General features: G+C 27.5%; 1 protein-coding gene across 1 annotated transcript; it reads left to right on the top strand.

Annotated features, from left to right (window-relative positions):
• Positions 1-1,586: 1,586 nt before the first annotated feature.
• Positions 1,587-24,227, top strand: LOC129987966 (kelch domain-containing protein 10-like). Its single transcript, XM_056095991.1, has 10 exons — positions 1,587-2,147; positions 5,314-5,438; positions 6,305-6,389; positions 7,597-7,751; positions 11,319-11,473; positions 13,088-13,172; positions 13,264-13,318; positions 13,912-13,959; positions 18,270-18,409; positions 19,438-24,227. The coding sequence occupies exons 1-10, from the start codon at positions 2,039-2,041 to the stop codon at positions 19,699-19,701; spliced, it is 1,221 nt and encodes a 406-aa protein (XP_055951966.1). The 5' UTR covers positions 1,587-2,038; the 3' UTR covers positions 19,702-24,227.
• The last annotated feature ends 3,682 nt before the right edge of the window (positions 24,228-27,909 follow it).

Genomic DNA, 27,909 nt, shown 5'->3' with positions numbered 1-27,909 from the left:
ATTATATCCAAACATAGTTTCTACAATCTCAATTACTGCTGGCAAAATAAGCTCTTCACCAATGGTGTGAGTTTTTTATATGAACTTTGTAAGATGCAATTGAAGCTTTTTTATTCACAGACAAAGTTTCTTTAAAAATGATTGTTGCTTTTTATATGATTTTAATTTTAATTCGAAGAATTCTCTGGGTTTGTTGACATACTCACTATGAAGTGTTTCCAAATGTCGCTTAAGTTTATTAGGTTTCATTCTGTCTGCGGCCAACATTTTTGAGCAAATGATACTCAGGGGCCTTTCTTCTTCATTTACTTCAGCACTGGTAAACCCATAATTTATTCTTGAGAATATTTTCTGGATTTTATTTTCGGAACCACTCTCGTCTATGTACTTGTTGATGCTTGACTATCGTCTAATGTTTGCTTACTTCCGCTTAAAAATTTATCCATGAGTCTGCATAAATCTACTGTCGTGAATAATATGGTGAATTGCAATTAACACGAAAACATATATAATATACACATTCACTATAGATTCGATAGCAATAAAAGGGTCGACTCGAATGAGACTGGCTGGAATGGAAACTTGCGTTGTCGAACGTTTTCCTTCTTCCTATGAGAAAACATTTGCTCCGGACATGCTCGAGACGGCATAGATCGTGTGGATTCCCTTCCACAAACGTAGCTTATTTTTTTCACTTTTGTTTAGTCATGCTTCTGTTTTATTTCTTTCATTATTGGAAAAAAATGTATTCCTAGTTTCTAAATTTAGCTGACCTCGTCTAGATTAACTTTCATTAACGATTTTTTTATTTTCATATTCTTTTAACGTTATCTCCCTGTTTGGCTATCATTTCAAATATAATATTTAAATTTACCCCTCTTTCATTCGCTTCATCTGTTTACCGCCGGCTTGTCCAAAATGCAAGATGTGGTTTCTCGCCAACGTTGGCTTACTTTTACTCTTGCTTTGGCAGTTAGTTAAAAATAATTTAAAAACAGAATCCAAAATACTCAATATACATTATTGTTGTATACATTTTATTGTAAGCGGAGGGCGCGATGAAAATTATGATTGAAAACTGGGCCGCAAATACTGAAAGGTTGAGAAACGCTGAACTAGGCTAATAATTTTTTAAAAATTTACTTGCCCACGACGCGCTTCAGTTCTGTGGCCGTAGGCAAAAGCCTATCAGCCACTTGGGTGCTTCCTTTTTTCTTTTCTTTTTTTTTTTTTTTTTTTTTTTAGTTTGGAACCTATGTGGGATCATGTAATGAATTTTGACCCCCATACCCCTGTTAGCACGAAATGCCTATTGCTATTGCTTAACTATCTTCTCGAAATAATGCGGAATTCAAAATATTGAACTACCGTGAAGATTGTATAAGCTATATGAATGGAAATAAGGATTACAAACGTCATTTAATTAGCCAATCAATTTAAAATATTTCATTTTCGTTTTGCAAATATTTAAAGAATATTCTCTATTAATTATTTATTTTCTTTCCTATATATGTGCTCTGAATAGTAAAAAATGTTGTTGCAGATTTATTTTGAGCTGGAGAAGCAAAAACTCATTTTGTTTCTATATTTACAGCAGTGCGATAGCAACTGAAACACGAGTATAAAATGTAGTATTTGCTTTTACTTCTTTGAGCAGTTTTTTTTAAAGGATTCTGGGAAAAAAAATCTTTCTAAATTTGTAAAGAAACTTATATTAGCCTTTTTCTATCCTACTCTAATCTATTATCTAAATAGTTTTGATTCGCATCGGATCGATTTTTAATAAGTTACTCTGGATTCGTTCAATTCCCACTTCAAATCCACCACAGTTTCTGGATCGCAGAGTAAATCGTTTGGTCTGCTGCACTGTTCATGCATGCGATTTTGTTATGTATGATGTCATGTGTTAGAACAAACGTTGTTTGATATTTGCAGCTGTTTATACTACCTAATTAAAATTGTAACATATTTAAAGCAGCTTTACGCATGAATAGCTGAATTTATACATTGTTTGTTTATTAGTAATCGATTTTTTGCTATGGAATCTCGTAAGGAATCTGGTCGTCAAAAAAGAAGATTAAAAAGAACATTTAAATTTCGTCCAAACAAAATTACGAAGGTGCATCCTTCAGGAAACCGTCTCAAAGGTAATGTTTTATAACTATATTTAAAACTGTAAATAAAATTGGTATATTTTGATTAATTTTGAAATACATTATTTTCTAGTTTGCACTAAAAATTATCATTACATTATTTTTTTTTAATTTCTACAATTAAAACTATTTTCGCAATTATCTTGGATCATTTTACCTTTCTTAATACGGACCTCATAGAAGTGATTGTATTTTAAGAATTTCCCTTCTCTTAAAATTGTGATATGGTTATCTAACACATACCAGGTAATGCAGAGTAATCTGTTTTTTGATATCAGTAAAAAAAAAAATAGTTGTATTTTTTTTTAATATGCACAGTTTGATTTAAATAAATTTAGGACAGCCCTAGGGCTAATATGGTTATGCTATCTACAAATAAGAAATAGGATTCTGAATCAATTATTTATATACTAAACATTCTGATTGATGAATATGAGATTAATTTATGATAATAAAGAAACATTTCAGTTGCATATTAAGGATGCTGTTTGAACTACATTTGCTTACTATTTAATTTATACTATTATTTTACATAAAAGTATGAAAAATCTGATATATAAATTTGGTATTTAAATTTCTGTTCCAAAAAAAATATATACAATTAAAAGATTATAATACTAAAATAAAAATATTTTATTTTAAAAATGTTTTATTTGTAAAAATTATAAATAAGATATTTAAAATTTTCTGATTGTTATTAAATTTGTGATTTGTAATTTGATTTAATATATCATTAAGTGCTTAACTAATCTATCTCTCTCTGTATATATATATATAACCAATCTAAAGTAAGAAAAAGTTTGAAAACGAAACAAAACAGTTTCGAAATCACAACTAAAATTTATTAACTATTTAAACTAAAACCAAAAAAGAACTTCATAGTATTTAGAGAGCGCAATTGCAGCTACTTCTAAAACACAGATGAATTGATACAAAAGTATTAGAATCAAGTTAATAGAAAAAACAAAATTCAAATAAAAATTAAACCAAAAAAATTATTAAAAAAATATAAAAAAAGAATCCGGCCTGAAGACACTTTTTGCATAGTTTAATTTATTTATTAAAATGAAAATATATCTCCCAAACGCCAAAAACAAGGAATTCATTATTAGACAATGTCTGTATGTCCTCACAGAAAAAATCCCTTTCTTTGAATCCCTGCCTGAGGGTGACCCTTGAAAAAGTCTTCAGGCCGGATTCTTTTTTTATATTTTTTTAATAATTTTTTTGGTTTAATTTTTATTTGAATTTTGTTTTTTCTATTAACTTGATTCTAATACTTTTGTGTATATATATATATATATATATATATATATATATATATATATATATATATATTTGAAAGAATGGAATGCATATATAGAAATTAATTAATAAATGTCCATATGTTTATTCATTTTGAATGTTCGTTTCCTGACATTTATTATCAGCTAATTGAAGGTTTAAGCTTAAGAATATTTTTTCTTGATGATAAAGAAAAATTGAATCAGTAATTAGGTATTTGTGTAGTAATCTATACTTAGTCATTAATTGCAGTCACTGATTAATTATCAAAAGTATAATGTTTATCCATGTGTTATATTGCAATCGTATGTCATATATAAAGCTAAAAATTTGTCAGTGGTCTGTGATTAATACACAAATATTTAAATCTTAAGAATGTTTACATTTCCAATAAATAAATTCTTTTAACGTACTGAAAAATTTATGTAGTACTTTTTTATGCATACATAAAAATTAAAGAAGATGATAGTAGATGTAGTACTTTAGAACATGAAATGAAATTAATTTTTAATGGAATGAAAAATCTTTTTCTATAAATATAAATAATTTTTTTTACAAGAATTTATGACATTCTTTTGGATTTAAATATGCTTTACTTTCTGCAACTCTGCCACTGAAAAATATCCCACCCCCTTTTTTTTTTTTTTCTTCCTATATAATTCCTGACGTGCAATATTTAAAATCCTTTTTTCAGAATCTATGCCAAATCCTTCACAAGTGATATTATGTATCAATAAATTTTCTTTAAACTCGTACAGCTGTATCAAGGTTTTATTGTTATAAGAACCAATGAATCAAAATTGTCTGCTTATGTTTTGTTTTGTTTTGTTTGTTTTTTTTGTGCTATTTTTCCAAATACAATTCCTGTTTTTTATTTTTTTAAATTCTTTCCACTTGTTTAGTTTTTGCATCTAAAATAATTGCTGTGTTATATGTTTTGGAAGAAATATCTGACAACCTGCAAAAGAGTTTATCATTTATACGTATTCTGTAAATCTTTTGCAATCTTTAAAATTGTTTTATCCTTATAATTATTCATTGATTTAGTTTTTAGATCTTTCTAATTATTATTATTATGGTTTCACTATTATACTTTGTTAGATACCATCTCATCGTAAAATTGTTGATAATGAGAAAGCAGGCAATGCTATCATATTGACAACTATTTTAACTAATAATACTATTTTTGTAATGTGATTTAAAAACGCATTTTATTTATTTATTATTTGTTTGTTTCACTATTAGAAATGCTTTTTAGCATAATCAACTTGATTTTATTTATTCTAATGCATGGCTTTTATTCATTCGACTTATATGAAATGCATATGCAACTGTGAATTAACGTTTGAATTAGGCTATTTGTCATTTAGCATAAAAACAAGTCTTCTTATGATAGAGGAATTGAAGCTCAAGCTTTTGAATTAAATTAAGCATCACGAATTCTTTATTATTATTTTATTACTTCTAAGGTCAATATATCTATTGATTGTCCTCTTTGTTTTATTTCTTTTTTCAGACTTTTACTACTTTCTGAGTGGAAGTAGAGGCACAGAATTAATACCTTGACTGCCAAGGGGGTCATTTTTGACTGGCAGGCCATATAAGTTACATTGCAAAAAAATCAGCACTATAGTCAATGTATTAAGATTAGTAGATGATCATCAGGGACAGTTATTCAGTCATAATTAGATTATTAAGAGAAAAATGCTTTTACCTGTCATTTATGTTTGTCTTTTTTATTTATTTATTTATTTTTTGTAAAAAAAAACTAGCATTTTTCAATTTATTATTATTTATTTTATTTTTTTGAGATATGGTATTAAAAACAATAAAACTGAATTTTAAAAAATTTGTAATTTGAAATATCTTTTTTTAGGTATTGATTGTCCAAAACCTAGAAGTGGACATCGGATAGTAGCTGTTGATGGAAATATATATGCATTTGGTGGTTACACCCCTGTTGTTGTAGGAAATAATATGGATCATATTCTTTTTAAAGAAGTAATATTCGTATACTCTGTTGTGCTCAATTTTTGTAAATGTTTGCTATCTGTATAAAGGTTTTCTTGCCAGATTTAAGTATTAAGTTTGTTTGTGTTTTTAAATTTACGTAATTTATAAATATTTTAAAATTAAATAAATGCTTTCTTACTCCTGATTTATTTAATAATTAGTGTTTTAAATTTCTCTAAAAAATAAATTATTCTAAATGAGAGCTGAAAATAATTTAAGGTCATTTTTTTATATCAGAAAATCTTAAATTTGTTTTATGCCAATTTAATATTCTGTAACTTTTTAATTTTTGACTGTAGTCAGTAAAATATAGTATGGTTATATGTGGGAATAAATTTTTCATTTTATGTTTAAGTGAAACTATTTATACATATACAGTATATGTATTCTACTAATACAGAAATAACACTAAAATGAATAAAATAATGAACTTGCCTTTTAAAGAGTTTATTTTGCATGTATGTTTGAAAAAAAAAAAGGAATTTAAGTGATAATATTGTTATACTGAGACAAGTGAAGAATTTATTTCCAAATAATTTTTAGCTATTATCAGATATCATGTTTAGAGTTTATTAGATACTTGTCTTGCAATTTAAAAAAAAGATATCCGATTGAAATCAGATTTATTTATTACTGTAGTTTCTATCATACATAAATGACTAGCTGTTTTTTGTCATTTTAGGATAAGGAGTACTGAGATTAAAAATTAAATGAGAAATTTTTCTTTTTCTTTTAATTTTTGCATTTGAAGAAAACTCTTGTTGCTGAAAATGAAAGGATGATATTAAGGAAATGATGTGCATATATGTATTTCTTTAATTAATTACTTTAATTTTTTTAATTCTATTTTTCAGCTTTGGAAGTATAATTGCGCCTCTAAAACATGGAAATTGTTAGAAACCACTGGAAAAATGCCTGAAACACTGGCTTCACATTGTGGTAAATTTATTTATTTTTTCAACATCAATTTAGAAATTATATTCAATATTTCATTTTGACACTACAGATAATATACAATGTACTCTGTTTTCTGTTTCCTACATTCAAAGCATTGTAGTCAAATCAAATTTACCTGACCCCATGAAAAAGCTGGAATTCATATATTTAGATATATAATATAATAATGTATAAAACTGCAAGGAAAGCTATTAATAATTAAATAGCTATTACAGAATATGCTCAATATCAATATTGTTATTCATAAACTTTTTGAAAATTGAAATGATGTTATGGCATCAATGAGTTTTATATTGCTGACAATGCTTTAAATTTGTATCCATTTTTTTTTTAATGCTTTTAAGCTTTAAACTAGTGCATTGAATTGTATTTAAGATATGGTATTAACAGTTTTTTAGAATTACATACTCATAAACTTTCTTGGCAACTCATTGTTTATACTTTTAAAAATAAATTTGTTTCATTTTACCTAGGTAAAAAAATTATTACATTTTCTGTAAGTTCTGAAGAGAAACAAAATTTCTTAAATTAAAAGAAATTAAAAAAATGTGTATTGAATTTCTTTATATTTGATTACTTTTATCAATATGCATATATTTATTAATAAGGGACACTTTTTTGTTTAGATGGGATGCCCTATTTCTATTCACCGTGAATTTGCATTAAAAAATATTTTAGCCATAAAGTAGGTTATGATAGAATTTAGAATGAAGATTATATAATTGATATAAATAGAATTAATAAAAAATGTTCCAAGATTAATTCCTTGACTGAACATTATCATCATCTAAAATGTGTTATATTCTGATATAGACCAAAGACCTAGTTTTCTACCCAAACGTAATTTTATCATAATGGACTAAAAGTATGTTTAAACAATCAAAATGCAAATGATCAAAACTTTGAAATTTTCAAGTCTTTATAAAAACTATTTCACTATCAATCACTAGTTTTTTCCTATCATCTTAGCTTTTCTTTTCATTTCCTTTCTATAACTATCTCCCATGTTAAAACCATATATGATGTCTTAACGTTTTTAATATGGTCAATATTAAAATTGGTATTTGTTTTATATTGTTGTTGCTCACAATGAAAAATATAATCATACATCAAAGTCAAAATGTATACAAAAAAAATCATACTTAAGCAAATTATCTGAAAATATTTTTTTCTTTTCATCCTTCTCCAGCTGTACTGTTAGATAATCATATGGTTGTTTTTGGAGGAACTGGCATACCTTTTGGAGAAACTAGTAGCAATAGCACTTATGTTTGTAATTTAGAAACATTAGAATGGACACCATTGGAAACTAATGGATTTAAGCCTGTTGAACAATATGGCCAGGTAAATATATTATCAGCATAAATGTCAAATTTTTCTAGAATGATTAATATTTAGATTTTATATGTAATGATATTTTAGTATCTAATTTAATCCAAATTAATTTCTTACATTTTTGCATAATTCAACCCATGTCATAGACATTCTAAAGTGTTCTCTTGTTTCCTGATCCCATTCCACTTTTTCTGTTTAATTAATTCAACTAAAGCTTTATAAAAATAATTCCGCCATCAGTTCCACGTGCCGAGTGAAAATGATCCCTCCGTTGCCCTTTTCAAGGTCAACATGTGTATTGAATCGACACGTGGCGGAAATCTCATGTTATATAAGACTAGGTATAAAATGTGCTGTTGGCCTTCATTTTCCTCTTTTCGCTCTGTGTTGTGTGTGTGTTCTTCGCTCCTGATTGTAAATAATGCATGCTTCTCCTGGATAAAATAAAACGACGTCAAGAAATCGAAAGTCTCTTCAATGTCTTCAAACCTGCCTTCTGCTTTTAAGAATTATATGCTTATATATATAATATATTATTTTTTATGAAGCAGAATGCAGTTTCTAAGACAGTGAAAAGACTTTCGATTCCGTGACGTTGTTTTATTTCATCTTGGAGAAGCACGCATTATTTACAAGCAAGAGCGACGAACAGCACACACAACACAGAGCGAAAAGAGGAAAATGAAGGCCAACAGCACATTTTATACCTAGTTTTATATAACATGAGATTTCCGCCACGTGTCGATTCAAGTGAGGAAAAAGCTCTTGAACATTTTATCCCTGGTCTTATATAACCTGAGATATAGATAGGGAAAACACTTCCTTACAGTAGTAATACATTATTAAGATTTCGATAGGGATTTTTGCTACATGCGTCGACGAGGCAAGGGAAACACAGGGATCTTTTAAAAAAGAATTTGTCTCAGCGGTATTTGTCCCTTCAATCGGAGCGTGAAAAGGTTAGGCTCTTAGCCGATTCAGCAATTTCACAAAGCTTCTCTTGAATTAATTAATTAGTGAAAGTGGAATTGAATCAGGAAATAAGAGAATATTTTAGAATGAAGTTACTATGGGATAAATTAAGATAAAACCTTGGAAATTACTTAAATTGAAATTAGAGTTTAAAGTATCATTACAATCCCCCCCCACCGCAAGACGTGGAAGTGCGTCAGGGCCCGCGACACAAAGCCATACCTTACTGTGGTGTTCAAGTAAGAAAAATTAAAATTTAAAGACATATTAAAAATGATACCCAAGTTTCCCTTACCTTTACATTGATATAAAAACCATTTTTAACAAAATTATGTAAAGCATGAAAAAGATAGTGATATGTTTAAAAATATTAGATAAACTTAAATATTTAACAACACCAAAAATAATATTAAAATGTACAATATAAAAATGATTTTCTGCAGAAACTCAGTCGATTGTCTCTTAGTCTGTCTCTATTTGGGAAGGAATATCTTTAAAGAATGCTTGCACACAGTGTCCTTTAAATTGTAGAAGGCTCACCAAAATTATCAAATTGGATGTAAAATAATGGAATAATAAATTGAACTTGTATAATAATAATATATCAACATAGATCTGATTTTTGTATGTAACACTTGAATCTGAAAATAATAATATGAGATTCAAAATACTCTTATTATAACATTAATACTCAAAACAAATGACATAAAAATGTGCAATTTTAAAAGAAAATCTTTTACCCACTAGTTAGTCAATTAGTGGTGAATAGTTCAACCTTGTCCACCAATTTCTAGTAGTGGGCGAAACTTAATGACCCAAAATTAGGACATCAAGGGGAGGGACGTAATTCTTATTCTCTCTCTACTCTCATCCAGGAATATTTGTTTCCAAAGTGGATAACAACATATCCAGGATAAAAATAGAAAGAGATAGAAATTAATTGTGAGATTGACCCTATACTCGCATCTCAATAAGACTTCAGGTATTTGAATTTATGTTGTGATGATGCCTATCACATCATCTTCATGAAGAAAAGAAAAACTAACTATTATGAGTGGAGACAATGGGCCAATCTAAGTTGGAGATTATGTGGAAAAAACATGGGAAATAAAAGGATTTTTTTTAAATTATTATTCATGACGTAATTTTAATTTTTCTGGAGGGTAATATGTTTGTAATTTTGATACATGGACAATATCGGTCGCTTTGTTTGTTAATGCATTTGGTTTAGTTATTTCATAAGTTACATCTGAAATTTTAGTTACTATTTCATATGGACCTGAAAATACTGGAGACTACGACAGGTGACGGAAAGCTATTTTTATATTGAGATGATAATATAACAAGGAAATGACGTTGAGATCGGAATTATTCAGCACAGGTAAGGAACCAGAAAATTTTTTATGATGACAAGGAGCCCCAACTCCTTGAAGATATAAGGAGCATGCACATGACGATATGGAGCACAAACACGAGGGTATTTATTGAACAACAAAGCCGGAATGTCGGGTGAGGTCGCAAGTGACGAAATGCAGGGGATGTTGCATTGGTTGGCATGGAACAACGTAGCCAAAGGAGCCTCGCCATCAGAGACAGCATGGCCGGCTGACCATGATTGAACGGCCGCACCAGTACGAGACCATCTTCGATGCACGGCGAGCTGCGGAGACACAATGCAACGTTGGAGTCTCACTCGTGGATTTAATTTTAATTCTTTTAGTTCATTTAACAATTTTTAACAGGAAACTATCCTTGTCAACTCTTTAATATGTAAACATTATTTTATGTGAAGTAGAATGCAGTTTCGAAGACAGTGAAGAAACATTCGATTTCGTGACGTCATTTTATTTCATCTTGAAGAAGCACGCATTATTTACAAGCAGGAGTGAAGAGCAACACAGAATGACACAGAAAGAAGTGAGGAAAAGCTCTTGAACATTTTATCCCTGGTCTTATATAATGCTATTATATTATTAAAATTACAGTGCTATTATATTATTAAAATTTTGATAGGGATTTTTGCTACACGTGTCGACGAGGCAAGGGAAACACAGGGATCTTTTAAAAAAGAATTTGTCTTGTCAGCGGTATTTTGTCCCTTCACTCAGAGTGTGGGAAAGTTAGGCTTTGAGCCGATTCAGCAATTTTACAAAGCTTCTCTTGAATTAATTAATTAGTGAATGTGGAATTGAATCAGGAAATAAGAGAATATTTTAGAATGAAGTTACTATGGGTTAAATTAAGATGAAACCTTGGAAATTAATTAAATTGAAATTAGAGTTTAAAATATCATTATATATATATATATATATATATATATATATATATATATATATATATATATATATATATATATATATATATATATATATATATATATATATATATATTGTATTGTATTTGTTCTTTTTTTAAGCATGTCCTGGTTTTTAAAAGTTTATTAATATTCTAAGTGTCTGATTGTCTTAAACTTTATTTTGATTGTTTTATCTATGAATCAAGGTTTTTTTTTAAATTTAAGTATTAAAGCTCTGAATTTAACAAGAATTTTATTAAGAATGTATATTATTTTCCATATTAAAATTGTAATTTTCCTTCTCGTAGGCTATGTTAGTACATGATAGAAAGATGTATGTTGTTGGTGGAACTACTGGATTTGCTTATTCCATTGATGTTCATTGCTTAGATCTTGAAACTAGAGAATGGGATGTTCTAGTAAATAATAACAAAACACCTTACACCTGGCAACCTGAACCTAGGTAAAACTTTAATTAATAGTGTGCAGAAAAAAAAAAGCAGAAAATAAAATGAAGAATCACTTTTATAATGTTATTTTTATTGTTATTCAAACAAAATTATTAAGGCAACTAATGCATTTTAATCAAATTCATCTCTTTAAAAACTTATTTAAATACCTTTATGCCAAGTCCTTGAAGCACTAAGATATTTAGCAAATTAAAAGTTACAACAATTAAAAGGTTATGATGCCAGTCAAATTCCTAAAAAATTCATGATTTACTTATATGTGCTTTAATGAATGTATAATTTTGATTTATATGCATGCATTTCTATCTTAATTATTTGATTGGCTTTTTTCATATAACTATATATAAGGTATATTACATTGGTTACTAGCCGCCTTTGGCGACCAGCCGGTTCGCCAATCTTAATGTTCGTTAAAATTTTAATAATTAAATATTTTATGCAATTTCTACTTTAATAGCTTCTTCATCAAAATATTTTAAAACTTCAAATTTTGATTATCATATAATTCATTCATAATATTATAAAGGCCTTCAGTCATAACGTAATATGTATCTCTCTCATTTTCTGTTAGCACCCATAGAATTTATGCTTTAAATTAAAGTGGAAAGAATTTATCTTCAATTAATATAATAATATTTTTTACTGAAACAAAGCATTTTTTTATAATCTGTTTACTGAAAATAGAGTCACTCAGCGTTTAAACTTTATGGGCACTAAAGAATATCTTTTTTAATTTATGTAATATCTCAAGAGTTGGTCAACAAAATTTTCTTAGATTCATTATGAGCAGATCGATTAATTAACAATATTTAAATTTAAATGCATCAAACACTAAGAAAATAAAACGAATCGTTTAAAATAAACGGTTGAAAACAGGTTTTAAAAAAACTACTTAAAAAACGATGTACTTAAAACTATAAGCATATACAAAAAATATATAACTAACATAAATACAATTTACTTACAAAAGCATGCAACTAACCCAAAAATAATTTAAATCATCCATTGATAACGTTGTCATGGCAACAATCAGAACAGAATGCGCATGCGTGAATTTTCTTCGCCGGTTACGTAACGCAAATACGTGAATTTTTCTACGCCAGTTGGGGTAACGCTATGCGGATTAGAAATTTTTAATTTCCTTTATTCTGTTTTATTTTAATTCAAAAGTACTTCAGAATGAATCTGAAAGATTGATTCTTTAACAATGTTTCATTTTAAATACATCAAACATTAAGAAAATAAACAGAATCGATTGAAATAATCCGCCGAAAAATTTTAACCCTAGCCTCATTACTGTTGGGAGAAAAAAAAACTGAAGCCTTTCTCGTTTGGCGCTGGGGATAATGGAAGATTTTTTTGGCGGAAAAGTTGGCGGGAAAGTTAGTTTTTAATTAATAATTAAAATTCTAATTAAAAATTCGAAAAAAGAAACCCCAGGTGCACATTCCCAACCTCCAAGGTATACATGTACCAAATTTGGTAGCTGTATGTCAAACGGTCTGGCCTGTAGAGCGCCAACACACACACACACACACACATTGAGCTTTATTATAAGTATATAGATTTTACATTTTCATTTTTCTTAATGGTAAATATTTTTTTAGGTATCGGCTTGAAATTGCAATGCATGATAATCAAATATTTGTATTTGGAGGAGGAACAGCATTTGAATCATTTGATTTTAAAGAGGTTTGTTTTTATTTTGTCCCTTTCCCCCTTCTATTTTCATTGCAAAGATTTTTATTATGATGTTATTTTTCATTTTAAAATAATTTTTCAGGTACCTGTTTTTGATATAGAAAATTGTTCTTGGAGCAAGACTCCAACTTCTTCAGGTTGGTGTATTTTATTTATTTGTTTTAAATGTATAAAATACCATTAATTTTTTTTATGTTATTTAGTTTTTAAATTTTACAGTGGAATCATTTTTCAGTCTTTTTATATAATGAAAAAAAAATGTTAAGATTCATTTATAAATTGAATGATATTACAAATATTTATTTCATTATAAATTGTATTCATAAAATTTGCATATATTTAGAAGAGTAAACTTAAATATTGTGTTTTTGTGCTTAATTTCATTTTCCAATACATTATTAATATGAATTAATTCTACTTTTCAATTATTGGAAATCTTAAAAGTTTGATTGTATTATTTATTTTTATTTTCAGTGTTTAAATTATAGTATATCTAATGATAGAAATAATTGCATAAATTGAAATAAAAAATGAAAATTAAAAAATTAAATAATTATATACTTTTGTATTGAGTAATTTAATTACTAAAATAGAATATGTGTAAATTTGCTTTGTTCTTTCATATAGTTCTCATTTAGAAATCTGAGTTATACCCTGAGTCTTGTTTAATAATTTATTCTGTCTTGCTCTAATTTTTTTTTCCATTAAATCATTTTAAATATTTTTATAGAATTTCCAGAACCTAGACGATGCCATGGTTGTGTGCAGATAGGGACTGGTAAGTTTGAATGTTTAAGTGTATTTGAATGAAGAACTTGTAAAATATCTAATCTAAAACAACTGCTACAAATTTAAATATATAATCTTAACGTGACACGTATATATAAATTACGTGTCACGTTGTTTGTCCGCGATGGACTCCTAAACTACTTAACCGATTTTAATCAAATTTGCACACCGTGTGCAGTTTGATCTAACTTAAAAGATAGGATAGTCCTTTTTTTTAATTTTTAATTAGAATTTTAATTATTAATTAAAAACTAACTTTCCCGCCAAAAAAATCTTTTCATTTTCCCCACCTGCCAAATGAGTACGGCTTCAGTTTTTTTTCCCAACAGTCATGAGGCTAGGCTTAAGATAGATTTTTCGGCTGATTATTTGAAACGATTCTATTTATTTTCTTAATGTTTGATGCATTTAAAATTAAACATTGTTAATGAATCGATCTTTCAGATTCATTCTTAAGTACTTTTGAATTAAAATAAAACAGAATAAAGGATATTAAAAATTTCTAATTTGCATAGCGTTACCCCAAATGGCGTAGAAAAACTCACGCATTTGCGTTACGTTTCGAATCCGAATGTTCCAATTATTTATGATCCTATCCAAAACGTTTCTCAGGAATAAGATATCATTTTCCACAATTATTTTTTAATGCATGCAATAAATTTGATACGTTGCAACGGATAAAGTATCGCGATCTTATGTTTGAATTTTGTATTACTGTGCACGGTGGCAATTCTCAGAAATAAGATATTTTATTTGAAAATGATTAATTACAAACGTTTTAACGGATCACTGATTAATATAACATACTAAAATTCTGCTTTTTTTAATTATAAAGAAGTTTGGAAAAATACTTGGAGGTGCACACGGATCATTATTACTTTTCGTTTTGAATGAATTCCGATTCTTTATCTGACTGTTTACTAAGAAAAATGTTGTACGGCAATAACATTTGTTACCTTCATTGAATTTTCAATTAAATGATTTTATATCTTTTGTTAAGGATATCGTAAAAAAGGTAAGTGAACGAGCCAATAATAAGTTCCTCTAATCGGATAATAAAAGAATATTAACTCATTTGTATGCTAAATGAAATTTAATCTTTTTTTATATAAATTATTGAAGATATAATAATAAAAATTGGTTACAATAATTGTTTCAGTTTTTCATTTCTTTACTAATAAACTGCATGTACGTATCAAGTTATGTCAGCTATCATTCACTTCAGCTACAATGCTTATCATTATTTAATAAATGTTTCTGAAACTGATTTCATTTTGTAAATGAATTTTGAATTATTGCAATGGACAAATGTATCAATGACGGAATAAATCTCATGGCAACTTCATGTGTGGAATATAGAACTATTTTTTAAAAAATCTTTCCTTTAAGCTGAGGAAGCCAGAATCTGTATCACTGAAGTTAGAGGATTTATTATACATCATAAAGGATTTATACTAAGAAGGGAAGTATTAAGAAGGAACAAATTATTTGTTCATTATTTGACAATTATCTGTTAGCTCCAAGCGATTCTAACAGATGGTGGTATCTGTTGACTGGATTGAGTAAGTATTCTAACAGATGGCGCTGTGTTAAAAGTACCAACGTTTCATATAAGTTAAAATTTAATGGCATAACCACCACGTGTTGCTGAGGCTAAAGTATAAGTTAAATTTATTTCATAGTAAACGCAAGACAATGAAATTCAATTGTTCTTACTTTTTCAATTTTTGGTATTAGCAAAGCCGACCACGTGTTATTTAGATTGAAGTATAAATTGAATTCATATTATAGTAAAAGTAATACAGTGGAATTCTTCTTGCTTTTTAATTATTAGTGCTTCATTGTTCAACAATCTTTAATTAAAATATATACATGTAAGTATTATCACATAGTTATATTATTATATATTTGCTATACATCAAATCACATTGTATGATATATGTATTTTGATGGTTATGAGGTACTTAAGGCTTCAGGATCAAAAATTAATCTAATATATAAAAATCTCATGTCACGGTGTTTGTGTTCGAACTCCTCCGAAACGGCTCGACCGATTTTCTTGAAATTTTTTATGTGTATTTTGTAGGTATGAGAATAGGTTGTAAAGTATATTTCACAACGCTAGGTAATTCGGGTGCTCCTATCCACGTTCACCGTACGATGAGGAGATCAACGCTTGCTTGAAATCATCGCCACTGTGGCGTAATGTTGAAAAAGTCCAGCTAAAAAGAAACTCGCGCGTCCAAATGCTACAAGATCCATCTGCTGACACATTCTCGGACCAATTGTTAGATATCGGTGATGGAAGAGTTGCTGTCTATGAAAATACTGTATGCATAAAATTGCCCACTAACTTCTGCACTATCGTTGATTAGCAAAATGCTCTCATTGACCGCATATTTCCCGATATACGCACTTAATACATAAATCATGCGTGGATGGCAGAAAGAGCCATTTTGGCAGCAAAAAATGGGGACATCGACGATTTAAACTTCAAGATACAGCAGTTGTTGCCAGGCGACTTGGTATCATACAAACTGATCGATACAGTTTGCGATGCTAACGAAGCTGGAAATTATCCAACAGAGTTTTTGAACTTACTGGATTTGCCAGGCATGTCACCACACCTTCTACGACTGAAAGTTGGATCTCCGGTTATTTTACTTCGGAATTTGAACCCACCATGGCTGTGTAATGACACGCGATTGGTCATTAAAAAATTGATGAAAAACGTTGTCGAAAACACCAATTTGAATGGCAAATTCCGAATCGAAAATGTTTTGCTGCCACGAATTCCAATGATTCTCACAGACGTGCCAGTCGAATCCAAACGCGTTCAATTTCCTATTAGATTCGCATTTTCAGTGACAATCAATAAGTCGCAAGGACAAACGATGTCTGTTTGCGGCTTAGATGTGGGCAGAGCATGTTTTTCACACGTGGCATGTTCTCGCGTGGGCAAACTATCGAGCTTATTTGTGTTGGTAAAGACGGACTGAGAAAAATATCGTACACTCAATTGCTCTTCGAAATGAATATTGATTTTCTATATCTCATTTTTATACTTTAGGAACAAAAAATATATTACTTTTTTCACTTTACGTTTAACTTTTAAGAGATCAAACAATGTATATGTTCGTTACGTTAATGAAATACATTGTATTGAGAAAATGAATGGTTGTTTTTTTTAGTTTTATCGGCGATCATCGTCTACAGTGCTCCATTCCTCTTTCTGTCATAGATCCCATCTCTTCACACTTACAATACATTCGTTAACAACCAGAATATTCAATAGAAATAATTTATAAGGCAGAACAACGTTTGCCGGGTCAGCTAGTATATATATATATATATATATATATTTAAGTAAAATAGAGCTCATTAGTAAAAACCAATTCAAATGTATGCTATTTAATATCGTGGATTTATTTCATGTTGATTATTAATATTATGAGCATTCTATAAAGTGAATGAAAATGTTTAAATATACTATCCATTATTTTTAATCAGTAATGAATAAAAATGTAAGTCAGTAAACCAAAATTTTCTGATTTTCTGACTCCATGTTATTCATTTGTTGAAATTGAAACAAAATCTTTTTTTAGGGTTTCTTACCAGGTATAGTTTTTTGTGATTGACATTATAGCATTTTGAAATATAATTGAATATATCAGATATTTAGTATATAAAAGGATTCACAATTTATATCTTTTTACATTTAAAGGTAATTTTCCCTTGATTATTTTATTAGTTTTCTGGAAATCATTTCTTAATCTTTGAGAAATTTTATAGTGGTTTGTTTTTGATTTTATCAGCACTGATCTGCTAAAATGATTTTTTTTTTTATTATTATTCTTTGAAGTTTTTATAAATCAGACAAATTTTAATTAGTAAATTAAAAAAAATTTTTATGTATGTATGCATATCTCCTCTTTCATCCACTGCACTGAATATATCAGCTCTCTGGGTTAAATTTCATGTTTGAAGTTTTAAAAATATATTAAAAATTTATGGTAATATTTATATTACATTATATTTTTAAAAGTTGCTCGGTGTATTTGTATGACATATTTCATTCTTTTTGATTACCTATTTTTTATATATTTATGAATATTTATTATTTTTACTTTACTCTTTGATAATGTTGTGTGTTTAAAAACATTGAAAATATTTTAAGATTCTGGATAAAATACTGAAAAATCGACTTCTCTAAATAAATTATTATATTTTTCAGTGCATGATAAATCATATTACTGACAAAATTCTTAGTGCATCATTAATTTCTGCTTCTTTTCTTAGATGTGTATATTTGTGGTGGATTCGATGGTTCTGTGGCCTTTGCAGATATATGGAAATTTGATTTAATTACATTTCAGTGGAAAAAGCTCTCTGCAACTCTGCCAACTCCTATATATTTTCATTCTGCTACTGTATCAAAGGTGAGTTTTCTGTTTTTTTCCATTTTGAATATTTTTAAACTTCAGAAATGTGGCATTTATATTATTTTCTTGGAAATCTGGAGAATTTCAAAATATTTGTATCAATAATTCACTGCTGAATTGATCTGCATTGTCAGGATACCTTTTAACTTTTTATGATTGCTGTTTTAGAAAATTTAGATAAGTAACATTGAATTTATATATTGATTTAAGTATAATTAAAATAGTTTCTTGCTTTTTTCACCGTTAAAAATATATAATAGGATTATTTTTTAAAAAATCTTCTTGCTTCCTTAAACAAAAGAAGAATAAATTAAATTAATAAGTATACAATTGGTTTCAAATACTTCTCGTAAGTTTCATGAGTAAAATCAAGTGATGACGAATGTACACATTATCATTTGTACTTCATTTTTATACAAATTTAAAACATGCTCTTTCTTCTGTTGGAAATATTGCCTTATTAAAATGAGACAACGGATGCTTGAATATTTATTCAAAACTAACAATTTATTTTTGTGAAAGAAAAATTTCATAAGAAGCATTCAAAAACAGAATCATAAAATGTATTAACAGAAAAAATAAAATTTATATAATTTGGTGAATAACTTGAATGCCTAGAACTAAATAAACTACTTTGTAGTTTTATTTATAATTTAAAATAAACATACAACTAAATGTCAGTTTTCTTCTTATTAAAAGTTTGGTTTTATAGTAAACAGTAATTCATTTTACATGAAGATTATAAACATCTAATAAATAAAGTTATGATTTGTCATATGTTTTTATCAAACACATCTAATTGGTTAAATATAAAATGTTCCAAAAATCATTCTCACATAAAATGTTTCAAAAGTTATATAAATTTATACAAATTAATATCTTCCATTGTCCTATTTTTTATTCAGTCTGCTTTAACACAGTTCCAACATTGAAGTTTTTAAGTAAATTAGCATGAAATCTTTTTTTTTGCATAAATATTTTTAAAATTTAATGTATTGTATGCATTTTAAAAATATTTTTTACAGGCTGGACAACTTTTTATATTTGGTGGTGTGAATTGTATTGCTAACAACACAAGAACCAATGAACTTTTTTCCATGTGGCTGAAAATTCCATCCTTGGCTGCTATGAGCTGGCAAGCTATTCTACATTATGTGCCACATATATCACGGCTAGATAAGAAGAAATTGTATGAAGCTGGAATTCCTTTCCAATATATTAAAGAAATTGATTTTGATTCCCCAAATGGAACAACAATCACACGCTGTTGTAACCTTTTAGAGTCGTAGCCATAAGTAGAAGCAATACTTTATAAATACCAGTTTCAAAATCCAGTCTACTGTTGTTCTTCTGAAACTTCAAATTTTAGGTTTATTGTTGAAAAGTTGTTAACAAATAGGAATTGGCTGAATTATGTATGTTTAAAATACAGTATCTAAATATAAACAAAATTTAAAGTAAAGTATTTTTCATATATTTCAAATGTTTTTAATTATAATTTATTACAAAATGTTTAGTAGGACAATCATGGAATCTTCATAGATATTTTTTTTTTTTTTGGTTATTTAAAAAAATACATATGTTGCTGTTTTTACCTTTAAAATAATTGAAATTAATAATTTTCTCATTTTTAAAAAATATATATTTTTAACTACAATACTATTAATAATAACTAAGTTCCAGTGGGAATGTTTTTTGATGAATTATAAAGTATATTTTTTGTAATTTCCTTTGTTAAGGGAACAAACTTTGACATCTAGGTTAACTAGTGGTGGATTTAGGTATTTTGTGGCCCTAAGTAGTGCTTACTTATGATACCCGTCTTTTAATAAGATAATCAGTTTACTTTTACATTTCAGTGTACTTCCAACCTGTTAATGATTCATTTTAGGTTAAAGATTTTTATTTTATTAAATTTATGAATTTGTTTATCCACTATGACTCCAAACTGCATTGTTATTGAAGCATATGTTCGATTTTATAAATATTCCAAAAACTAATGTAACGAAAGTAATGAAGCGTATAGAAATCTGACCACTATACTAGAGAAAGTGCTATATTATTTTAATATTTTTTCTTCATTCATAACATGTTTATTTTTTACCAACTATTGTATTTGGCAACTAGAAAAATACTTTTTATTCGACCTGTATGTATAGGCCTAGTCATCTGCTTAGCTTACTTAGTTGAAAATCTGCCACTAGGTATAATTTTCCTTAAAAAACTGAAAATAATTAATAGAGCTATTAAAAATACTTCACTCAGTCATTGTATCCAAATATTTCCACTGTAAAAAAGACTCTTAAAATAGAAAAATATAAATGTAAATATCCATTTTAAAATTAAAAGTATTTATATTAGTGTACATATGTGCTATATATTTATTACCACTTTCTTATTTAATATTTAAATAATATATCCCAATAATAATAAAATTAAGCAAAAGTTGCTGTTAGATATCTAAAATATTCCTCAATAACTTTATTGTTAGGTTCTAGGTAATAAAAGCTTATTTGAAATATGTATAAAAGCTTGTGACTGGATATGTACGTTTTGAAAGGTATGCAGAGACCTCCTGATTGATATATGATCACTGAATGAGCATGAAACTTATAAAGGCAAGATTTAATCCAAATTACTTTCATTTGAATTTCTATGAAAAAATATCTATTGCAATTTATTTTGCCTATGTTTCATCAATTTGAGTACCAATATATTTTTTCCTGTTCATTGGGAATTTTTAGTCGCAATGACTACAATGCATGCTCATCTTTTAAATTCTTTCATAAAAATTGTTCTAAAACTAAATATTAAGAATATTTTTTGCAAAGTTTAAATTAGTTTTTCATTTATTTTCATTGGGTGGGTGAATTAGATGTGTTTAGGATCACAAGCATCCTCTAAAAATATTCTCATGAAAAGAAAGCCAGCCTATTTTAAGCAAATATACCAAATGAGTAATATATCCTGTACAGTGTGATGTCTTTATTTATGTGTGGAGACTTACTAGGTAGAGTAATAGCCACAACAGGATGTACCCAAGATTTAGTTGATAGTTTCAAAGATGTAGCATGGAAAAGAATTTTGCCAGAAACGCTGTCATCAGCTATTATTGCTTCTATCAAAAACATTTTGAAATGTTGTTTTGCATTTTAAATTTATTTCAGAATAAAAATTTTAAGAAACTGTATTAATTTCTTACATGCTGTTTTTATACTTGGTATTTTCTTAAACACATTTAGCATCTCCAGATAACATTTCTGATTATGTGTCTCAATTCAAAATTTATTTATTTCTGTATTTTTGATTTGCAGCTTCACTTTGTTGCTTTATTTTAAAATTGTGCATGATTTTATGAATTTTACATTAATATATCTTCTTTAATCTGTAAATGTTTGCAATGATTACATGTCAAGGTTCCACAAAATATAGCAACTTTCTTTTGCGCGTAATAATTTTTTAAGTGCTTAAATTCTCTTCTTTACAAAGGCATTTTGGAATATTTTAGATGACTAGGAAAAAACTAATATTGTACAAATACTTTGTTGTGTAATAATATTTTAGCATTTTTATTGAATGAAAGGAGCTGTCATGATTTGTTATCTTGCAAATCTGAATTTAGTTCTTAATTAAATGTAATTTTGTATTATAAAAACTGTTCCTACAGTGGATATAATTTGAAATGCGATAATTTTTTAAAAAACAAATATTACATAAATTATTTTTTAGATCAATTTTAAAACCAACATATTTGTTTTGTGTGAATTGTTTATGTAAGGTTTTGATTCTCTCCCTTCTTGAAAACCAATATGAAATACAGGATTCCAAGCTTTTATTGAAGTTCTTTGTGAGCGCAATTAGTGGCTGTAGAGATGTATTAATAAAAACCAATCTCTTGTGGTTTATTTGCATTTAAGATTCACTTGCATTTAAATTAACTGCTTCTTGCAAATCTTCCAAATTACTAACTTTTTACTGGTATGTAATCATTTTAATGAAACTGCATCAAAAGAACTAAACAACAATATATCTAGATTCCTAGAAGTTCAGACAATGAGACTTTCTCTTACAATCAAGCATGTAATACCTCAAATATTACTAAATATCACTAGATTGTTTACTAATTGATCTTCTATAGAATCACTATTGGTGCTTATGCTGAACTTCATTGAAATTGGGAAAGGGAAAAAATTGAGGAACTATCTGCTTTATGGCAATTTTATAAATAATGATGGTGGTTCCTTCTGTATAAAATAGCTGCCCTTGGATACTTTTAGTTAGGGAGCCTGTATAAAGAGAAGTTCGTATGATAAAAATGGTACTTGCATAATTATGTACTTGAGTGCAGAACTGTTTAATCTCTTGATTTTTTTTTTTTTTTCTTTATTGCCTAATAATCAGATATGCTTCCTCCATTTTCTGTAATAATCTTAAAAAATATTCATTCCTTCCTTGTGTAGTACTAGAAAAATTGTAGATCTATAGGATCATAACCTAAAAATAAAAGTTTACCATATTTGCAAACTTAATTACCTTTATTGTTTTGGATCTATAATATATCTTGATATTTTTTTTTCTTATGGTATAACATAACTGGTGTAATTTTAAATTGTAAGATAAAAATCATTCCTTGTGTAGTTTGATTTTATACTTTGTGACATTTGATTTGATTTGACTTAAACATTATTTGTAATTGCTGATATTACTAAATTCTATTTTATTAATTTCTTCTTTATATTTAGTCATTGATTAGCATGAATAACTGCATTTTATATTTGCATCTTGTAAAATATTATTATACCATTAGAAAATCAAAGTATTTGTACATCCTTTAGTAAATTAATTCTTAATGTGATTAATATTGATAATAATTTTACAATCACAATTGCTTGCTGTTAATATACAGTGGCTTTTCTGCATATGATGTTTTGATGTATTAATTGAAGCATTGATTGTTGTGCATATTTTTTTGCACACAATAAATAGTCAGTTGTCGTAATACTGTAAGGATATATGTCAAGTATTTATAGACCTATAGATTTGCAAGAAACAAAAGTACAAACGGAAGTTAATTGGTTAAACAGAAGGAATTATTCCTTATATTTGCTTTGATAATGAATAGAGCTAAGAAGTTGTCTTTGCAATAATGATGTTTAAGTACTTTCAATTTTAACATGGATATAGATAGTTTAAAATTGGGTTGTGTAGCATTTGAGGTGAATATTGTTTGGTAATTAGAATTTAGTATAAAATACACCATTGCAAATAGGCTGATACTTCTGCCATACTTTAGTAGCCATGAAAGAAGCTTTGCAGTTAGACAAACCTATTTTCATCCAATACATCTTCCAACTAATTCATTGATTTTAGTCTTTTTTTTTTCTGGTTATTGAAAATGTCTTTACCCTAAACAATTTTTTGAAGTATTTCTAAGATTACTCATACAAATATTGTATATACTCTCATAAGTAATGTCTATATTTTTGAAATTGTGTATGTAATCAAATTGTTGTTAGTAAAATAATTATGTCTATTCTTCTCAATAAAATAGACGATATGTATTATATTAACATGTTGAAATTTTTGGAAGATGAATCGAATACATATTTGAAATCGAATTCTATTCTGATGATATTTTTTAAAAAATGCACACTTTTGCTTCAATTTTAAGAATGAATTTTCAACAAATTGTATAATGTTATAAGTTTTAAACCAAATATTTGTCAAATATGCTTTATTATTTATTTGTATATTTCATGTGGTATATAAATTTCATTTTGTTAAATAAAAAAGTGTAGCTTTTGAATAGACTATACAAATTTGAGAACATGATAAATTAAAATCTTTGTGCATTGAATTAATAAATTTCAATTTATAAAAGAAAAACCTTTTTTTCTTTATAATAAAAAATATTAATTACTATACAATAAATGGTTTCAGAAAACTACAATTTTGTGATATAGAATTTTTGTGTGACACATTTTGTTACTTCTTTCAGAAACGCATTTCTTATTTTATTTCTGTTTTCTGCTAATCATTTTCCCATTATTAAAAATGTACTGACTAATGACAATATATTTAGCATGATAAAAATTCCAAACACTGGTAATAGGTTTTTCATGATGATGTGAATTGTATTTTTATTTTTAAAATCCGAAGCAATTATTCGGTAAACCAAATGTATTGATTCAAAATATCTTTTGATGATTCCATTTCAGATGTAGCAGTGTATTATTTTTGTCTTGTTTAGCATCTATAAATATTGTGTGCTGCTTCAGAAATTATTCTACTAAAATTGGGGGGAAGTGCTGAACGAGGTTAACTGTATATGTTGTGTCAATATTTGTTGATTTGCTTGCTAATTTTATCATATATTATTGTATGAGTGGAATCAAGATTATTCATCTTAAATCTGAATACAGTTGAATATAAATAATGTGTTTCTTATAAAGCCTTTTTTATGATAATAGTAATATTTAAGGGATAATAAATAGTACAAACCAATATCATTAAATATTGAATGGTAAATTGTTTTTAAATATAGAATTAAATAAATTGCAATATTTTTCATTTCACATATATACAAATACTTTTAGAAATATTTGAAATTTTTTTTCATTTCATAAGAAGTAAATTGAATTGTACATGATGAATTAGTTATTATCCGATATTCAGTGAATTCTTATTTGATATTCTTGGCATCTAACAAAATCCTGAAATTTGTTTGCTTTTTTAAACTTCTGGATATTACAATATTATCAGAAGATCTTACAAATTCTTCAATTATTAATTGAATTGAAAACTATGATGCTTTTATCATTTCATTTTTTACGATTATGTAATGGTTGTAATCATACATTTTTCTATTTAAATCTGATTTGCACACTTAAAAATCCTTTGAAGTAATTAATCATAGAAATTGTTTCAAAGGATCATATTCATCTTGAATAATGCATAATGTAATAATATAATGTTAAGAATATATGTCTGATAATTATCTATGACAGTCAATATATATATTATATCCTGCCATTAATCAAAAAAACTGTTGTAGTTCATCTTCAAAGATGATGTTGTCCAACATCATGCATAATAATGATTCTAAATAACTGATGCTTATATCTCTTAAACATCTGGATTCAATTGGTGGCAATGTTTTGAAAATTCAGATTTGATCATTCAACTTGCTAGAGTTTTAAAACTATTTTTGTGATTTACAATTTATAAATTTAAGATTTAAACAAAATAATAGTTATATTTATTTATGAAAACATTATTACATTTACAAACTTTTAAACTAGTAACAGTTATTTAGTAATCCTCATTATCTAACAGGTGAAAGATTGTGAATTCCTATCTGCAAAATTGCTGAGGTTAGACTACTTTTATTAAAGATCTACTTTCTACTACATTCCTTTTATGAATTTACTGTTTCTTAAATGTTTATTCATTCATGAGTGCATACCTTTTTGTAACATTTCTGTTATAAATTTACTCTCTAGAAAATGATTGCATAAATTTATGTAATTTAAATTTAGATTTTTTTTTTTTTTAATTTCCTTTTCAGAGTAATGAGAACAAACCATTTCAGGTGTATTTATTTTCATATAGTTTAAACTCAAATTTTTCTAATTTTCTTCTCAGAATAATGAAAGTTTTCTCATAACTTTGAATTTTTATAGCACATTTTAAATATTTCAATGAAAATTCTTCACATGGAACACTAGTAATGTATTAGAGATTTCTATTATCTTACAATAAATCATCACCATTAACTTTATGGAGTATAATAGATAATAATATTTGGGAATAGAGCATGTAATTTATGATATGTTTTAATAAAAAAAAATTAGAATAAGAATTAGAATGTTTCTTTTTTTAAAAAAAAGATTCAGTATTTGACTTTCAATAAAACTGAACATGAATTCATGTCCATGAAACAACCCTTAAATGGGAAATTTGTTTTTGCTTCTATTAAAATCAGTTTCAATATACATTTTTTTAGAGTATCCATATGTGAATTTGCATTAATGAAAGTAGTGAAATGAATAAGCCACATATTCAAGAAAGGATTATTTTTATCAGTTTTGTTGCCCCTTCTCATGCAAGAATATTAATCCAAAATTCCTCTTTTGCATTTTTTAGAGATCATCATTGTGCTATAACAGCCTTTATCAAAATTAGAGTGCAGTGTAATAACAGTGGACAAAGATGACCTAAAGTCAGAATTATATTTATTTCACTTTATAAAACACATATAACCTCATTGAGTTAATTCGAGCCCTGTAAGCTTTCTGCTGGTGTACATTACAAATAGATGCCAAATATGATGTGGAATGAAAATAAATTATATGTTGTGGATGTTAATCTTACCACACCTCTGATGATATAAAAAATTATGTTTAAAATTAAATTGCTGGAGTTTAATAATGCATTTCCTGACCTTGTGTTAAGGTGCTGCCTCCGAGACTTGGATTCTACTAAAGATCTTATGTGTATGTAGGCCTGGTGCACATTACATTTGATATAGAGAATCAAACGGCCTGTCACTGATATGACGCGAAAGTTGGAAATAGGGAGGGAGTGCAGATTCATAATAAGGATACAAAATTCTAGTCATCAGACCATGATTCACAATTTCGTTCCCAAAGTAACAAGAATAATGCATTATGTATTGTTTGAAGTAACGAGACAGTCACATATTTACCCTCTGATTACTTCAAAGTGGGGCGTTAATCTGACTAAACTAATAGGGCATTTGCTTATTTTGTTTGATGACTGCAATGAAGAATACCAAATGTTTTGAAAGCCATTATAAATCTGTAATAACAAGCTATCTTAGTCAATTCAAGTAGCCTTGTTGTAGAATTCTAGTATGATAGGGTTGACGGGCAAGGATTCGAAACTCGATTGCAAAGAATCGCTATGAATACGGGCGTGTTACATGCATTGTAGTTCAAACATTATCCCTTCGGTGTGGCACGAAACTTTGGAAATGAATTGGAATAGCTTTTGGTGTCGTCTTCTTTGCCTGATCATATTTCAAAATTACGAGACATTTCATGAACAATTTTTGTTGAGCTTCAAAGTGAAATACCAAGAGAATATGAAAAAAATTCAGGGCAAAAAATAAATTATGTTTTATGGGCACAATACTCGAGTATTGTCTCAGACGTACTGTGTAACTACAGTAATATACAAATTGGCCTTTGCAGATTCAAAAAAAATGGAAAATAATTTTTTAAACAAAAATGCATTCAGATTTTTCAAACATTTCTTCTTTTAGAATTGGTAAAAGTAGGCAATACAAAACAATATTTTGATATTAAGCATTTAAAATTCGTTGACGAGAGACACGGTAAAAATCATTGGAGAGGAATGGGATTAAAGAAATGGTACCATATTCGGTTTATATTTGATAAAACAATTAACAAACGACGTCAGTTAGTTTGAATAATTATTAAGACGATTTCAAAGAAGTGTTAATTTCTGTTAGA

This window comes from Argiope bruennichi, chromosome 10 (assembly GCF_947563725.1).
Source record: "Argiope bruennichi chromosome 10, qqArgBrue1.1, whole genome shotgun sequence".
In the NCBI taxonomy this organism is placed as follows: Eukaryota; Metazoa; Arthropoda; class Arachnida; order Araneae; family Araneidae; genus Argiope; species Argiope bruennichi.
Note: the sequence above shows the minus strand (reverse complement) of the source record. Positions and strands in the feature narration are given on the sequence as shown.

What these genes read in the sequence shown, in the direction of transcription:
- LOC129987966 (XM_056095991.1), top strand. Translation starts at nt 2,039, where the DNA reads ATGGAATCTCGTAAGGAATCTGGTCGTCAAAAAAGAAGATTAAAAAGA. An exon ending in CAAGACTCCAACTTCTTCAG is followed by an intron (nt 13,319 to 13,911) that starts GTTGGTGTATTT and finishes ATATTTTTATAG; the next exon opens with AATTTCCAGAACCTAGACGA. An exon ending in ATTCTGCTACTGTATCAAAG is followed by an intron (nt 18,410 to 19,437) that starts GTGAGTTTTCTG and finishes TATTTTTTACAG; the next exon opens with GCTGGACAACTTTTTATATT.